The sequence below is a fragment of the Anser anser genome, assembly GCF_964211835.1.
Source record: "Anser anser genome assembly, chromosome: 16".
NCBI classification, from domain to species: Eukaryota; Metazoa; Chordata; class Aves; order Anseriformes; family Anatidae; genus Anser; species Anser anser.
The window spans coordinates 15,128,679-15,146,661 of record NC_139737.1 but is presented as its reverse complement, the minus strand read 5'-3'; the positions used below and the strand labels follow the sequence as shown (position 1 = coordinate 15,146,661).

At 42.4% G+C, this 17,983-nt stretch overlaps 2 protein-coding genes across 5 annotated transcripts in view; both read left to right on the top strand.

Moving 5' to 3' along the window:
* The first annotated feature begins 4,273 nt into the window (after positions 1–4,273).
* The window catches only part of CPNE1 (copine 1), a 41,730-nt gene continuing 28,020 nt past the window's right edge, over positions 4,274–17,983 (top strand). Inside the window, exons 1-2 of one of the 4 annotated variants that reach the window (XM_083801259.1) lie at positions 4,276–4,408; positions 7,141–7,191. The gene's annotated coding sequence lies outside the window, so the exon portion shown is untranslated. Of the gene's footprint in view, positions 4,409–7,108; positions 7,192–11,595; positions 11,726–17,983 lie in introns of those variants that run through there. The other 3 variants (XM_083801261.1, XM_083801260.1, XM_083801262.1) reach the window with 3 other exon arrangements.
* RBM12 (RNA binding motif protein 12) lies at positions 11,605–16,204 on the top strand (the record flags this gene model as incomplete). The annotated part of the gene is made up of 1 exon (XM_083801258.1): positions 11,605–16,204. One exon carries the CDS (start codon positions 11,605–11,607, stop codon positions 14,245–14,247), a length of 2,643 nt encoding a protein of 880 aa, XP_083657384.1. The 3' UTR covers positions 14,248–16,204.

Here is a 17,983-nt window from a genome sequence, read left to right as displayed (position 1 = left end):
ATCATTAAGTTGCTAAGTTGCAGCCTCCCATTAGAGAGCAGTGAAAGATAGACTCCTAAGTTTTCTGTGAACGCTTATACAAGCCCTTTCTGTCATCTAGTTGACGTTTGACTTTTGATGAGTCACTCCTCTCAAACTTAATGTCCAATCTGATGTAATATATTTTTTAAAACTCACATAGCCTAGTTTGAGAGAGAGAAAAGGGAACTCAAATCTCGAAGATCCTTAGTGCCTTTTATATACTAATATTTCAAATATAAATGCTACATGTAAAGGTTTGGGCAACTCATTCACACTATTAACTAATGTTTGTTTGAAAATGCTTATAGGTCAAGATGTGGAAAAATTAATAATGGAGATAATTCTCTTTCATGAGAGAAATAAGAAATACCAAGGACGAATGTCTAGTTCTAAACCACAGAATGCAGTTACAGGTTTTTGTACAGGGAAGTAAACTTCTTTGGAAGCGGGGCGTTTACAAATGTAACGAGTTGTAACCTGAAGCTGTGGGGCTTTGTGGGCTTTTTGGGTGATTAATTGGAGCCATCTGCAGGACATTAATTTAATAATATGATCTGAAAAATGTGAGGATTTAGTGTCGTCATTCTGTGAGAGTCATAAAAATTGAGCCAGTAACAGACAAGAATGAACTAAACTTTCAGTAGTGTAAGATAGTTAGGAAATATGCAAGGAAAGCAAAAAAAATGCCCTTGATGGGTTTTAGCACTTCTAAAAGCTGACAGAACATACCACCTAACTACAAAAGCAATGTTTCTGCAGGAAGGCTAATACAGAAGTAGACAGTTACCTGTTTTAGACTTGTGGAGACAGAGAAGAAGAGGGTGGGTTAAAAGATTTGTTGACAGTGCTATACAGCCAGCCAAAAACTGTTACTGGGGATTTTAAAAATGACAAATTAACATAAAAGCTCCCAACACAATGTTGCCTCATTTTGGATCCCGTATCTGCCTGATTAACTGGACTGCTGTTCTCTGCTGTGACTTCAGTTACTTTCCAACTGCTGTCAGGTCAAATTGGTTTTGCTAATAATATGTACACCCTGTGCTTGGAAACGGTACAGTTTCGCAAAGCAGAGTTCTCCAAAGTTGGCCTTAATAGATCTTCACCACTGAAGACAGTTTTGATTAAATCTCAGGATGGTAAATAAGGTTCCACATTGGAAGAAACCGAATGTCACTCTTGAAAATGGACAAGCTGAATGCTTGGAAGAACTGAGCACTGACAGCTGATCTTCCACACTCCTGTCCAAAAGAATAATGAAAAAAGTCTGGTACAAGATACTCTAATAAGAAGTAAATCTCTTTCTTTAAACAATCAAAGTGGTTTTGTGCTAAGTAGGTGTAGTAAAACATTTAGACAAAGTATTTAATTTAGGGAGGTGAGATATTTTTAAAAATAACCATACAGTTATAAATAAAGCAATTTGAAACAAATATCTGATTTATAGATTTCAAGTACAGATACAAATGAGGAATGAAAAAAATGCTGGGAAGGTTCTGTAAGGATTATATCTATTGAACATTTGTAAAAATGATCTGGGAACAATTAAAACTTGCAGTTGGCACATAGTAGTCAGGAAAAAAAAATGCAAGCTATTTGATAAGTGGATTCATTCATCCAAAATCCATCCTTGTGCAGAGGAATGAATAGGATCAGAGATTATGGTTCCCTCAAGCTTTACTTTAAAATGTGTTAATTTTTTTCCTCGCTTTCATACCTACCATCCTGCTTCAGTTTTGGTTTAGGCAGAGGGCACAGATAAATTAGCTCTTTCAGAATTTTCCTAGTACCTCATAAATACAAATCCCACTCTTTTCCAATATCCTTCTCTGCTTGTCCCTGACATGCATGATATGAGGGTGCCTGGAGGACATCATTCTCAATGGACTTTGTCTTTTAATCTGCCATCCAGTGTTTTACTTTCCAGAGGTACTGTGCTTTCTTTTCCCTCTGCTGTTGGTGTCTAACTGCATTATGATGCCAGTTCCTTTTTGGCCACTTGGCATGCTCCCAATAGCAGCCCAGGATTTGGTTCCTTCTCATCCAAATTACAAACAAATTTGCTTCTGTTCCTCTTGAATGAACTAAATATTGTCTCCACATGAAAATTTGGGTATGGCTGTGAAGACGCTGAGGTCTGAGTTGTGGAGGTAATCCGTATCACATGCATCTGTGCTAGACTTTGCTCTAATTGAACTACAGCACAGACCATAACATCTGAGGTGCTGGCTTCAGCCTGCAAGGACAGACAGTGGCCTGCAGCTGGCCAGGCCATCATGACTCACTCTCCAGCACCCCTCATGCACTTGGTACAGATACAGTCTAGAGACCTAAATGAGAATGATAGCAGTTGGTCCTATATATTTTTTTTGCTGGTCCACACAGCAAATGTCACGTGTTTCTTAAGGGAGTGGAGCATCTCTCCTATGAGGAGAGGCTGAGAACTGGGACAGTTCACCCTGGAGAAGAAGAGGCTCAGAGGGTGTCATCAGTGTCTATAAATGCCTGAAAGGAGGGTGCTGAGATGACGGGGCCAGGCTCTTTTCAGTGATGCCCAGGGACGGGACCAGAGGCAATGGGCACAAAAGCACATGCAAGGCACCCTCGGAACATAAGCAAATGTTTCTGTGCTGGGGGGGGGGGGGGTTGAGCACTGGCACAGGCTGTGGAATCTCTCTCCTTAAAGATACTAAAAACTGTCTGGGCATGGTGCTGGGCAACCTGTGCTGCGTGGCCCTGCTTGAGTAGGGGTTGGCCCAGATGTTTTCCAGAAATCCCCTCCAGCCTAAAGCATTCTGCTAATTTGTGAAGTGAACCAGGCCTTATTTCAGCAGCAAAAAATAATATGGTGACTCAATGTGTTGCATGAAAGCTGAATGAACACTCCTCATTTTCTTCTGACCTGGGATCTCCAGCACTGCCCTTCTGTTATCCTACATGAAGCCCTGAGCTGCTAGTGCTCCTGGTTCCCCTGGCATATTCTGGGCAAGCAGTTTGCCACCACATCCCAGGCATGGCAAGCCCAGTGGTGGATGCCTCTGGTGGTTTTCTCTGTGTGTGCAGACACTAACAGTGGCAGGTGTCACTACCGATATGAACAGATGAATTACAGGATGCTACATACAGCAAACTGTGAGCTTTGTGTATGGAGAGGGCCCACCTTGACCCAGGACACAGCTAACGAGATGAAAGGGAGTTGTTAGCATGACAGAACTGATACATTTTCAGGGCAGCCATACCATAAGTGGAAATAGATTATAAAAACAGTAAAGCCAGGGCTAACAAGGAGAAGATGTGGGCTGTGCATTGGAAAGGGATGAGGGTGGTGAGGAAAAAGAACCTGGGAGGAGTGAGAAGGGATAGAAACCATGGGGTGGTAGCGTGGGGGTCCTGCTGAGCAGCCTCATCCCAACACCTCAGGACAAAGGGGCCTGGCCCCTGCTGCTGCTAGGTGATGAGAAACAGCCAAGCCAACCCAGCTGATGGACTCCCAGAGTCAGTGGGAAAAAAATAAATTGCTGTATGAGGTGATTATTTTTGTTTGTTTCTTGCAGGAGGCTATGCAGTGTTTTTTTTTTTTTTCCCCTCCTCTGCTAGAAATGAAAGCTACAGCATTATCCATTGTCCATCGAGGTGCTGTGACGGAGTATCTCCTGAGGAGCATTAGCTGCTCTTCAGGTTAGGATGCTCTCTGGTTATGTGCACTGCAAGTAAATTTAATCAAGCAAAGTGCAAATACAGCAAAGGGAAGTTGCAACCAAAAGGGCATTGATTCAGTGTAATCTGACTTAATTCTGCAACAGGTTTCCAAGTGAAGAAGTCAGGAACAACCTGTCTCCTCAGGGCTCTTATATTTGTTAAAAATTTGATGCCTCTGCTTCCTCAGCAGTTACACCCATGTTCACTTGTACTGCCTTTAATTTCCAGAAAACGTGTCATATCATCATCGTACTACTATTGTGCCGGAGCCAACAATACAGATCGTCTAGTAGAGATGCGGCGTTGCTCTGTTCAGCCTTCTACCTCCGACTTTGCCTTAAAAAAGGGCAGCGCTGCCCTCACAAACGCCTGCCCCCGCCCCGCCCCTCCCCAGCCACCCCTGAGACGAGGCGCGGCTCTCGCGTTGCGCATGCGCCGGCCGCCCCCGCTCTCGGCCCCTTCCGCCCCGGGCAGGACGGAGGCGGGGCGGGATCCGGGGGCCGCTGCGCGCACCGCGAGGCTCCGCCCCCTCCGCCCGCCGAGCTCGGGCCCCGCCCCTCCCTGGCGGCGCCGCAGCGAGGCGGCCATTTTGTGGCGCTGCGCGGTCGGTGGCGCTGGGCTCGGCGCGCAGCGGGGCCCGGGGGCGGTTTCGCTCCGCTCTCACCCTTTGTCCCGTGCAGAGCCCTCGGTAAGAGCGCGGCGGCGCCCGGGCGGGCCGGGCCCGCGCCTCCCGCCCGCCCCGCGCTGCGGGCCCGCGGCGTGGCGAGGCGAGGGGAGGGAGGCCGGGCGCGGCGCGGCTGGCACGCGGCCCCGCGCACAAAGGGCCGGGCCGGGCCGGGGGCGCCGAGCGGGCGCCGCTTCCGCCTCGCCGGGGCCGGGGGGCCTGGGCCGCGCCCCCGCCCCCCCGCTCCCTCTCGCCTCGCCTCCGCCTCCGCCCGCGCCCGGCGGCCCGCGGAGCCGCGCGGCCCGGCGCGGGCAGGTGAGTAGGAGCGCGCCGAGCGCCGGCGCCGCGGGGCCCGGCCGGCGGGGGCGGCCGAGTGACCTTGCGGCGGCGCCGGGGCCGGGGCCGGGGCCGGGCGGGCGGCGCCGCGGTGGCCGCAGGGCGCGGGGCCCGGGAGAGGCGGCGAACGGGCCCCGCGGCGCGGGCGGGGGAGCGGCGGGGCCGGGTCCCGGCGGGGGCTGCGGCGGGAGGTGCGCGGCCGGGGAGGGGCCGGCGGCGGAGCCCGGCCCCGGCGGCGTCAGGAAGCGGCGCGGGGCCGCTCCCGGCCGGCCCCGGTGGGGCTGTGCGGGGGGCGTCCGCGGCTGCTCCGCGCCCGGCCCCGGGGACGAAGCGGGGCGAGCGCTCTGCGCGTTGCGGGGAAGAAGGTCCCTGGTGCCTGCGGTGCTGCCACCGCGCCTCGGGGTTACCCTGTGAGCGTTAGGGAGGCTGCCGTGCAGTAATTTCAGTCTGTTTTCCAATAATAAAAATCAGCTCTGGGGTAAGAAACGTGTGCTGAAGTGGGTCCCCCTGCCTAGTGTCTCTCTGAGCTGTCTCGAAAAATCTCTCGGCTCTTGTTTTACTAGTCGTTCCTAAACTTATCCATTCTTCTTAGCTACTTTCTTATCCACCTCGATGTGCTGGGTTTAGGCAGGAATATCGGCAGGTTGTTCCCTCGGTGCACTCCTTTTAAAGGTTGCTTCATCAGGGGTTCTGTGTTCACTGGATGGTGGATATTCATGCATAGCCGACGGCAGGGTGTTGTGGTGACCCTCTCCCATGAAGTTGCAGAGGTATGGTGTTGAACCACCTGTGCTCTGGTTGATGTTTGCTTTGTTAACATGCTCTTACGTGTCAGGTTGACTGGAAGGGATGTCTTAATGAGAGCGATGGGTGTTCTTTGAGAGGATTCAGAGTTGTAAACAAAAGTAGGTGATGCTTGCTGGAAAGCTTAAATATACAGCAGAGCTTTACACCTTTTCTGAAGAATACCGACCACTTGGTTTGGTTCGTGTTGTGTTTCACATCATAGCGTGTTGTCTTAGTCCTCTACAAATCTGCAGCTCGTTGTCAAAAGGAACACCTGCAACGTTGTGGTTGCTTGACTGGAAATATCTCAAATGACTCTTTTATTTGGAAAGTTCCTTGTGCATGAAAGGTTATCTGCTTCTTGAAAAGCAGATATGCTTTTGCATGAAACTGTTTTTCAGGTTGTTACCTTTTTTTCTTATCTGCGTTGTAAATTACTGTTTAAAACTGCTAGAAATTATATAGTTGAATATATAGATGAATCCTCTAATATGGGATTGCCTGCTTTTCGTAAAGGTATAATAAGTCTTATTTTCATAAATACATTTGCCATTTTAATATGAATCTGGAGAGCATAGTTTTGTCTTCTCATTTGTGAGTCTGCTGTTAAATGTCCTTGAAGATCTGTGAATATCTGTGCTTGTTTTGATTCCCTCTGTTAGGGAGTTTGTGGATGGTTTAGTAGCAATTCTGTCCGTAACTTCACTCCGATAAGGATGCTTATAACTGAAAACTGCTTGTTTGGGTTTTGTGAGGAGGAGGCAGTTAGTTTTTAGCATGGCTCTTCTCTGGGTAGTGTTCCACAGAAGGAAAATTTCAGCATGAGGAGGTCTGCTAAGCAATGAAAGAGTAAAGAGGTTTTCCGTCCCTTCTTTTAAATACAAAATGTATATGTTGCTACTTAAACTGCTTGGCTTCTTTTTTTTTGTGAGTTGTAATCCTAGGAAGACGGTTTGTACTTTCAGAGATGGAAAAAAATGTTCCTTTCATCAGGGGTTGGATTATAAAATGGCAGATTACAAAGTATGGTATCTTGCAGGGAGTTCTTATGGTGTGCTCTGTTGAGGTGACTTGCCTAGAGGTGTCTGTGAAATGTTGCTTATTTACACCAGTTTGCATGACTCCTGAAGAGTTCTTCACGTGCAGCAGTAGGGAGACTTTCTGAGTTATGGGTTTTCCTGCTTTTTTCAAGTAAGAAAATGCACCATTGGAGAAAGAAATATTGATGGAGCAACAGTTTGTTAAAATTCAGAATTTTTAAGTCTTTGCTTCTTAACCTTTGCCTTTGAAAGAGTGACTTGTTCATCTATTAGAAATGGGAAAATTTGAAAGGTTCTTTGAGCGTTTTTTGGTTCTTCCTATATTCTTTGAAGAAGGCATGTATTTGTGTCATGAACTATATAGCAACTGCAATGCAGTTATCAAAAGGTGATACAGGGATAAGGTACTAGAAAATGCACTCTTACTCTTGTGTCTGTTCTATGTCACGGTGCCTTGTGGTGGTCACAGGTTTGAACTTTCTGTATATACAGTTCTTTGTGGACTGTTACTGCTGTTGTGTTGCCTGCATTGATTTTTGCCTCCATTTATTCTTTATTGCAGTCTAAAAGTTGGTTTTAATTGGTTGCCCACAGGATTGGCTTGGCTTCTGCTACTTGTTAAGAAAAAAACATCTGTCTTTGCAGGTAAGAGACTTTGAATTGAAGACTTCTTTTTATGCTTGTTGAGTATATCTTAAGAAATAACTGAAGCTTTTGGAATCCGTGAATTAGTATCAAAACATTTGGGTCAAATTATCTGTAGCTGGTCTTATTCCTTTGACTCCCACTGGTGATGGTTGTTCTGGCAGTGTTGTTCTTGTAAAACAGAATCTTCTGCCAAACTAATGTTTTGTTGTTTCATCAGCATGTGGTAGTCTGTAACATTCTCTCAAGTTATTCTGCACTGTTTGAAAACGTAGCTTTTGGAGTGCAGAAGTTAATTCAGAAGTAATTGGTTCTATTTTGCTTTTGCAGTATTTAAAGGGATCAGATAGTTATCTGTCAGCTAATTCAAATTATGCTAATCTAATGGGTTAATTTTAGCATTTAAAAAATCCAAAAACCAAATAAAAGCTGTAGTCTGCAATCCTAGGTATTGCTACATAGTGCCAGCCTGGATACTTTAAACTCTTGCTACAGCAGCAATGTTATTCCAGTTCTTAGCCTTCATCCAGGAACTGCCAGGTACGTTGTGTGTGTACCATGTAGGCATTGTACTTCATAGGGAATAAGTTGAATCTTCTAACCTTGTCCTGAATTGAAAAAATACATGTATCTTAAAAGGCTAGTCCCGGGTTGTTTTATCAGTTGATGCCTATGACCCAACTTTTCTGTTTGTTTTAGTGACTGGTGCCTAGGGGGAAGAAACCATCTTGTATACACCCTTTTGTAGTGTAACATCTACATTTTTAAAAGATGGTGCTGTCAACATGCTATTAAAATTGATCAGATGACTTGGATTAATTCTAGACAACTTTGTACTTTCCATTTCTGACCTCAACTTGTTAATGGGGATGGCTTGTCCATAGTAGAACTTGAGGATCTAGTCTCCAAGATTTCAAGCGTACAAAACAACAACAAAAAAGGACTTTGCCTTAAAGTATCTGTTTATACAGGAGGAAAAGCAGGCAGCCTGAGTATTGTTCTTACAGCCCAACAGACTGCCTTCAGTGCATACCTTAGAGGCGCTAACAGCCCGTTCTGTGCCTGGTGTTGCCTCTGCATGTATATTTGTTTTTAACAAGTGATCAGTGAAATACTTGACAGGATTTTGCTTTTAGTGTTAGTTTGAAAATTAGAGCGAGTGACTTATTGTCTCCTAAGTGCATTTTTGAAATAAATCTGACTTGTATGTAAAAATATGAAATTTGGCCCTTTTGTTATTACTCTTATTATTTAAAACACAGAAGCAAAACTATTGCTTTTTTAAAGCAGTGAAATCCTGATAAGTTTTGCAGCGGTTATGTTTTGAGTTAAATTTTTTTTTTGACAAAAATACTTGTTTACAACTTTTATGCCATGTCCCTGTTAGCTCTTGTTTAATATTGAGCACTTATTTAGTGTCATGCATGGCATTAGTTACTCAGAGGTCACTGCAGCTAGTTTTTCTAGTGACTATATGCCTCTGTCACTGTGTTCTTTTGTCAGTAGTGATTAAGTGGACCTAAATAGTACGCTTAGTAATAATACTTTATAATATTTCTTAGCATTAATAAGGAAGCTTTGAATTCAGTGCAAGACTGAGCTGCTTGTATTATCCCAGAAGCGACGTTAATGTTTTCAGATGCTTGAACTCCTAAGAATTCTTTTCGTAGCCTTATCTGTTAATTTGCCTTCTGGGTTAGGTTCACAGAATCTAGCAAATTAGTAAATACAGTTACCTAACAGGCTGTTGATTCTGATGTATTTTACACAAGCACATCTGAGGAGAAATTCCTTCCCAAGATGGCTTTGTTCAACTAATGGCCAGATCAGATTGTCATGCCTTTTGCATTAGAAAGGAAGTGGCTATGAAAAAGTAATCCTTCATTTAATAGAAAAAACTTAAAATGCCTGACTCCTGATGCATAAAAACTTCTGAAATTAATTTATTTGTATAATAGGTAATACAGAAAAATGTAAACCTCTTAGCAAGTTTTACTATTATTACGCTATTTTAGTTTTTTAAAGCATAAATGCAGAAACAGGGTTGCTTTTATAACCCTTGGTTGTCTCAGGATCATCTAATTTGAAAGCAGTCCTGTAGTATAATATGGTAAACTCTTATATTTTGCAGTTGCCTTTAGTGTGGCTTCTTTAAAGTAAGCACAATTTTAATTTTAACTTCAATGTCAAAGATTGCTGCTGATGCTAGGCAAATTTAAAATAAAGCTGCAGAATCACTGAAAAATATTGTGGTTTTAAAACAGTGCAGAAAGTCTCATGATTTATTAGATGTGTACTTATCATAGATAGTTCTTGGACCTGTTTATTTTTCATGTGGACTTTTTTTCTGTTGGAAAGTGATTGGGCAATGAACATTATTCTCTAGTTAAATGTGTGACTAGAAGAGATAAATGCAAAGTGTTGCTTTATTACGTTGCTGTGAGTAGGGAAAGTTGCTTTTTAAAATATAATCCTTGAGGGTTAGCATATATTTCCCTTTCTGTTGCTGTCATTCCTCGGAGAAGTAGGGGGTTTTCTAGTGGTATGTAGAGGTAGATTTTTCAGATGTTTTCATGTTCATCTTGGAAGTTCCAGTGTCTTGTTCAAGATGGTCTAGCAAGGAATCAGATGCTCGCGTACACTGGGCAGAGCAGCAGAGCTGACGCTGTGCCAAGGAGCTTCTCTGCTGTTGGCAAGGGTCTCCCCGTGCTTGGCTCCTGTCAGCTGGGTGTGGGCCAGTGCCCTCTAACAGCGGTGTGTTGCTTGAGGCCATTACTGCACAGAAGGGGTTAACTCTGGTTTGTGGGCAACAGAACAAAATACTTAAGTACTCATTTGAGTAACCATCATGCAAACAGAAGAATTTATTCAGTTCTTCCCTGTGGAAGAATTATTACTCTTGTTTTCATTAAATACTGAGTTCAGCCTTATGCCATGTGGTTAAATTGTTGGATAGTGACTTTACCTAGTAGTTTAGGATGTAATCAAGGCGTTGCTACTCTAAGCTGTTTGGAAGACCTGGGCAGGCAAATGTAGCTGACTTTAAAATTGGATACAGGGATACAGTACTCAACTGAGTGTGAATGTTATAACTATCAGTTGGTCATATCTTTGGTGTATAGCCTAAAAGATGGTCTTTCTGGTGGTGCTTTGCCTCTTGGTGTTGCATTGTATCGTCTGGTTCATCCTCAATTTCAAATGTCTAATAAATATTATAATGCCACTTACATGTGACCTTAGAGGTCTTCCATGCAGTTACTGAACTGGTTTGTACTCTAGGAAGTCAAGAAGGTAAGGTGGTTCAGATGAAACAAGGCGCTACTGCTGAGCATTTAGGATAAGAGGCTGGCTTCTGAACTGGTGAATCGTGCTAGTATTATTATGCTGCTTTCAGACTTCAGTGAAGCTTTGTCAAGAATAAGTGAGAATTACCTAGTTTTCTGTTTATCTTGTACTTCTGATGTGACCTCAGGTTGTTCTTTAGAATGTATACAAGGTAACATGAAATCTAGATGTTCAAAATCAATCTTAAGCTTCCACTAGCCTCAGCTGTAGAGGTAGAAATCATTTACTCATGCCAGGGATTGAAAATGCAGTATTATACTGAATATCTACAACTATTAAAAAATTATGACTCGATTTTTGGCAATCTTCAAGGCCATATATCCAGCTAGGATATGCATATGTGTTATTCTAGTTCAGGTGGGGTCTATATAGTCACAAAATGTCTGGGACAAGTTTTATAGCTGTTAGCTTCACTGTTGCCTAGACCTCTTGCTTCTGCTAGGAGTAAAATATAACATTGCAATAATGTAGATGGCCTCTGTCAGGATGGGTGGTGATTCATGCGGTTGTCCATAATGGGTTTTTGTTCATAACTCCCTGTATGTTCTCAGTCCTCTTCACCTACCTGGAGATAAAATCTCTCACCAAGTGAAAAAAGAACTTTTTATTGCTCATAGGTGTACAGAATTCTTGGCAGTCACTTTGCCAGGTACAGTGGATACCATATCAGTGTATGGTAACTTCATTTTGTTTGCTTGGCTAAAATGCATTTAGCTTATGTTCCATTAAATACTCAACTATTGATATGATAGTTCTAATTTATGCTGTTCCCTAGTTTATTTTTTTTTTCCACTGACACTTGTGGGTCTTGGTTTAACAGTTGCTTTGGAATTTCTAGTGCAAAATGTATACTAATTGTTTTGGTAAATGTTTAATACTTCAGTCTGTGTGAAGTAAACACGAATAAGGAACTTGGAATATAAACATGCTTAATCTTTGCAAGATGTTAGGAGTATGTAAACAAATGTAGTAGATGGTGTCTGTAGGTAATTGTATGGTGTCACAAACAGTAGTCTGACATAGCCGTTGCCTTTTCTCATCTGCAGGTGTGTGTTGTTTCAGCGCAGCATGGCTGTGGTCATCCGCTTGCAAGGTCTCCCGATTGTGGCGGGGACCATGGACATTCGCCACTTCTTCTCTGGATTGACCATTCCTGATGGGGGCGTGCATATTGTAGGGGGTGAACTGGGTGAGGCTTTCATCGTTTTTGCCACTGATGAAGATGCAAGGCTTGGTATGATGCGCACAGGTGGTACAATTAAAGGGTCTAAAGTAACACTATTACTAAGCAGTAAAACCGAAATGCAAAACATGATAGAACTCAGTCGTAGGCGTTTCGAAACTGCCAATCTAGATATGCCACCAGCAAATGCTAGCAGGTCAGGACCACCACCTAGTTCTGGAATGAGTGGAAGGGTTAACTTGCCCACTACTGTACCTAACTTTAATAACCCTTCTCCTAGTGTAGTAACAGCTTCTACTACTGTGCATGAGAGCAATAAAAACATATCCACATTTTCTACTGCCAGTATGGGGACTGCACCTCCAAACCTTGGGAGTACCTTTGGTAGCCCAACGTTTAGCTCAACTATACCTAGTACAGCATCCCCAATGAACACAGTACCTCCTCCTCCAATCCCTCCTATTCCAGCTATGCCATCTTTGCCACCAATGCCTTCTATTCCCCCAATCCCTGTTCCTCCTCCTGTGCCCACACTGCCTCCTGTTCCTCCGGTTCCCCCAATACCCCCTGTGCCCCCTGTACCCCCAATGACACCTATGCCTCCCATATCGGGAATGCCTCCTATGAATCCTCCACCCGTAGCACCTTTACCCACTGGAATGAATGGGTCTGGAGCAGCAGTGAATATGAACAGCGGCTTGAATCCATTGTTTATTGGTCCCATGAATCCTGTAAATCCTATCCAGATGAATTCTCAAAATAGTGTCAAACCAATTCCAATCAATCCAGACGATTTGTATGTCAGCGTTCATGGAATGCCCTTTTCTGCAACAGAATCTGATGTGAAAGACTTTTTCCTTGGGCTCCGTGTGGATGCAGTCCATATGCTGAAGGATCATGTAGGTCGAAATAATGGAAATGGACTAGTTAAGTTCTTTTCTCCTCAAGATACGTTTGAAGCACTGAAGCGAAACAGAATGCTGATGATTCAGCGCTATGTTGAAGTTAGTCCTGCAACAGAGAGACAGTGGGTGGCTGCTGGAGGCCACATAACTTTCAAGCAAACCATGGGTCCTTCTGGGCAACCACACCCTCCTCCTCCACAGGCTCATTCTAGGTCCAAATCTCCTAGTGGACAGAAAAGGTCACGGTCTAGATCTCCCCATGAACAGGGTTTCTGTGTTTATTTGAAAGGTCTTCCATTTGAATCGGAGAACAAACATGTAATAGATTTTTTTAAAAAGCTGGATATAGTTGAAGACAGCATCTATATAGCTTATGGACCTAATGGGAAGGCAATTGGAGAGGGTTTTGTCGAGTTCAGAAACGAAGCTGATTACAAAGCAGCTTTGTGTCATCATAAGCAGTACATAGGGAATCGCTTTATTCAAGTTCATCCAATTACTAAAAAGGCAATGTTAGAAAAGATAGAGCTGATTCGTAAAAGATTGCAGAACTTCAACTATGACCAGAGAGAAATCATCATGAATGCTGAGGCAGAGTCCGGTTTGCCAAAATTGTGTGCACATATATCTAATATTCCGTACAATATAACAAAAATGGAAATCCTTCAGTTTCTAGAGGGACTGGCAGTAGAAGAAAACTCTGTACAAATTCTTGTTGATAATAACGGGCAAGGCTTAGGACAAGCACTGGTTCAGTTTAAAGCTGAAGATGATGCTCGTAAGGCAGAGCGTTTGCACCGTAAAAAGCTGAATGGAAGAGATGTTGTTTTACGTTTGATTACTGTAGAAGAAATGAGAGATATTGAGAGAAACCCACAGTCTCAAGGGAAAAAGATACTGAAAATACCAATACAAGGAAATGCAGCTGTGCCCGGAGCACAGGCCCCTGCTGCGGAGGAGCATGCCTTCTTGGGGGGGAATCCTAAAGAAGCGAACAATGGTCCTCCATTTAATTTCCCCGGTAACTTTAGCGGGTCTGCCACATTTGGTCCGCCTCTGCCACCACCTGGATTAGGTGGCTTTCCTGATGCTAGACCAGGAATACCTGCAGTCGCAAGTAGCGGTTTGCCCGGTGCAGGTATTGAGGTCCCAGGTTTTGCAGGTGGTCCTGGCAATTTGAGTGGACCGTCAGGTTTTGGAGGGGGCCCTCAGAGTTTTGGTAATGGTCCTGGCAGTTTAAGTGGACCCCCCAGTTTTGGTGGTGGTCCTCCAGGAATTGCTGGTGGTCTTGGGCATTTAAGTGGACCTCCGGGGTTTGGACCTGGACCGGGAAATATACATATTAGCGGACCCCCAGGTTTTGGAACAGGGTCTGGGAAGCCAGGACCAACTGTCATTAAAGTGCAGAATATGCCCTTTACTGTTTCGGTGGATGAAATTCTGGATTTCTTTTATGGTTACCAAGTGATCCCTGGTTCAGTGTGCTTAAAATACAATGAGAAAGGCATGCCCACAGGAGAAGCAATGGTTGCATTTGAGTCTCGTGATGAAGCAATGGCAGCTGTTGTTGATTTAAATGACAGGCCTATAGGCTCAAGAAAAGTAAAACTTGTTTTAGGGTAGCTGTTAATATGAAGTAGTTGTAGAATAGATATTCATAGTGCTGTGATAAATGCATCCGGATTGGTTTTTATAGTATTTCCAGGATAGAACCTGTGGATTGTTTAAACTGTAAACCAGACTTGTTTTGATAAGACAGAGCACTGGGTTAGCCATTACAGAAGAAACACTGCAAGGATACGTGCGCAGTGGATTTTCCCGTACAAATGTGTGGAGAAGGTAGGCAGATTGTTTCTCATCATAGAGGTTTGGTGAACTTTACTGGACACAGTGCTTATCAAGGAATCTAGATTGGTTTTATGTAGTTTCGGATAAGGGAAATAGATGAAGTCAGTGAAGCTCTTCAGTGGGTGCTCCTGCAAGCCATTGTAAAATAGATAGCTATTTCTAGATTTGGTTAAAAGCTGGCTGAATTTGCTTTGTTTACAGGTCAAAGCTTTGTTTAAAGTCCTGATTTTACCCTTCAATTGAATGAATTCTCAGTGTACACAGATTCATTGTTTTGTGTATGTATCTTTATTTTTTTCCAAGATTCTCGCTGTACGAACAGTTGAATTATGCCCATTGCTGATATGTCTACCGAACTAATTCCTTTAAGTATGAGCAGAATCGTTCTGTAAAATTCAAGCTGTTCTTTGTGGAATAACCTTTAGTTATTTATATATTGCAATTATAACTGTGCAGAATAAGACTTTTGCCACAAGTATAGCTAACCTCAAACATCATATGAGTTTCATAGTACACTTAAAACATTTTCAGTAGAAGTAACAACTTGAAAATACTCATTATTGTTTAAGTAGCTTGATTTGTTAGGATTACATGAACCAGTTGGGATGGGATCTTTGACACTAGTTGGATATTGATGTTGTATTTCTCATGTGTCTTTTGAACTACTTACATAGAGTCTCTGCTAAGAGAACCAAAGTGGTGATTATTAGTAGAAGATTGGAGTCCAGCTAAAGTTTTAAATTAGTTTATATATGAAAGAAGCTTTTATCTTCAGCAACTCTGTCGTGAATTATTGCTATGGGTGAATTCAGAGATAAAATTTATTTTTTTTCCAAAACTTGAAAATACTGAGTTTACTATATATTTTTGCAATAAACTTGTGCTGTTGTATTTAAAGTCTGTAAAGAGTTGCCATTTTCTTTGCTGTACAGTAAAACCTTTCATGGAAAAATGGAGAATTGGAAAGGAAGTAATTCACAAGTTGGAAAGTAGAAACTTTTGGTTCATCCTTGCTTGGCTTATGGTAAATTTTAAGACTTGGGCATTGCCTGAAAAATCCTGCTATTCCCTGCAAATCATTGTACTTAAACATGGTAATCTTTAAACTGTTTTGTTTTTTGGACAAGAAAAACAGTGCCTTTTGGTGTTGCATATCATGGAACACTGAAGTGTGTTGTCAGGCAAAATTGAGAGGTGCAAGTGGCAACAGTTTTATTCATGTGGTGTGTAGGAGAGATTTGGAAACCTGTGCGGCGCTGCATCCTGAGAGGATTTCACAGTACAGGAATATGTGGAAGGATTGTATAAAGGTGTACTTCAATAAAGAGGCGGTCACATTACACAGATGCTTCTGTAATTCATTAGCATAATTTTGTTTTTGACAGATTATTAGGTGGTCCCAACTTTGGAAAAGTCATGTGATTTGTATATACTGTTTAAAATTAAGCCTCCTGTTAATAAAACTGTCTGTCTCTGAAGCTTCATGTTATGCGTTTCAACAGTCTTTGGGAGTAATGTTTCAACAGCAGATCTGTTTTTCTTTGAAAGTCTGAAAGTACTCTTGCTGATGTCAGAAAGATGTGTGATTAGGAGTCAAGCCTTTCAGTTTATTTTTAAAATTTTGCTCTTTGTTTTTTAAACAACTTTTATTAAAGTTTCATACTATATTGGAGTTACTCGGGTGCTTGTTTCTTCATGTTTCACATTAGAATAAAATTACTGAAAAGGAAAACGTGGCTTCGTTGTTCACAGAATTGATTTAAGATATTAGCGTGTGTTGACTTGCAGAAACTGGTGATAACTTTTTCAAGTTTAAATGAATCACAGCAATGCTTGCCTTGTTGTGAAATGTAATTAAACTACAGGTGTCTGGAATTAGATACACAGATTTTCTGTTACTTTCTTTTGATATGTCTCTTGATCCTCTTGGTAATGGCTACAGGGTTACTGGTGTTTGTGTTAGACACAGCATATTCTGTGAAACGTGCTTGTGTGTCTGTTCCTTAGAACTTTCTAAAAGTGCAGGTTTGTTTTGGAAATCATTTTCTGATTCTTGATTTTCTGTATGGTCTAAGGATATTTAAATGCTTATTTTAAAAAATATGTAAATGAATATGAAAAGCCATTGGTGTTTGGAACATGGACACGGATGGAATGCTTAAGTGAAGGATTTGGGGCAGGGAAGGGGCTCTTCGTTTTGCCAAGCAATTGGTGCTCCTTTTCTTTTTTGCGTAAATTAGTAAAGAACCCTTCTCAAGTGTAGGCCCCTGGAAAAAACAGAAGTCCTAACATACTTAGAATTTCAGCACGTAGTATAAACAACACAGTTGCTGTCCTGAATAGTTGTTATAGATCTTTTAAAGTGTAGATAAAGTTCTTTATCGAGTATTAGTTCTAAATAATGGTTAGAGGTTTCCTATAAACAACTCAGTTTCATAGTAGAAGCAGTCTTAAACTGATTGTTGTGATAAACTATGGAGGATACTCTGATATCAAACTATATAACTGGATGTGATGAAATTCTTTATTTTGCAGATGTTTATTCATGCGAACAGCCTTAAAAATAAGGGGTAGGAGCTTTGAGGTCTTGTCTCCACTGTGCAAAGTATGTAACTGCCCTTTCATATACACTTCAAGGCTGTTTGCTAACAAGAAGTAACATTAGAAAGAATTGGCTGCTCTGGCTTCGATGCTTTGAGTGCCAGAACTGACATCCTGTATAGCCCGGTTGGAACAGTACGGTGAAACTGGTGTCGCACCTTCCTCCAGTTACGGAAAGAAGGTACTTGTGTTTACGCAACTGGCTAAGTTGGTGTTTTTAGCAGTTCCTTAAGCGTTCGTGTCGTAGTACTACTTGTAAAAATAAGTGATATAGCGTTACATATTTTTGTCACGTCATGACTGTGTGTTTAACAGCAATCATATTCACAAGAGAAAGTATGGATGTAAAAAATTATTCAATGAGAAACTTGTGACCTACATGGAAGAACTGTAACAGTTACATGAAAGCATAACATCAAGGCTACCAAGTTTTCAAACAGTTACACGTAAATGTTACAATCAGATTTTTTTTGACAAATCTGAATCTGGTATTACTATAGAAAACACTTCATCAATAGAGAATTGATGTTAGTGTTGCCACGTTTTCAGTGTAGACTTCTAAGCAGTTTGAGGCTTTATAGTTGTAAGAAGGATGAAAGCTATTCCTTTTTTTATAAGTAGTGTTCCTTTCGTAGCGTTAAATGTTCTTGAATGTTTATACTCTGAATTTGTTGCAAATAGGAAGATTGATGCAAAAATGAAGACTAGTTGTGCTCCAGTTGATTTTGACAGTCTGCCTCGTAAAGAACGTACCTGCTGGTCAGTGCATTAACTGTAAATCATGATTTCAGTGTCTGTATTTTGTTCCTCCTCAGTCTTCTAGTGTGGTGGTCCCAAAGCCGCTTCCAGCAGTGAATGGTGTCGGTCCTCGATGTCTTGTTGAGCTGTGTGCGCCTCTGAACCTTGTTGG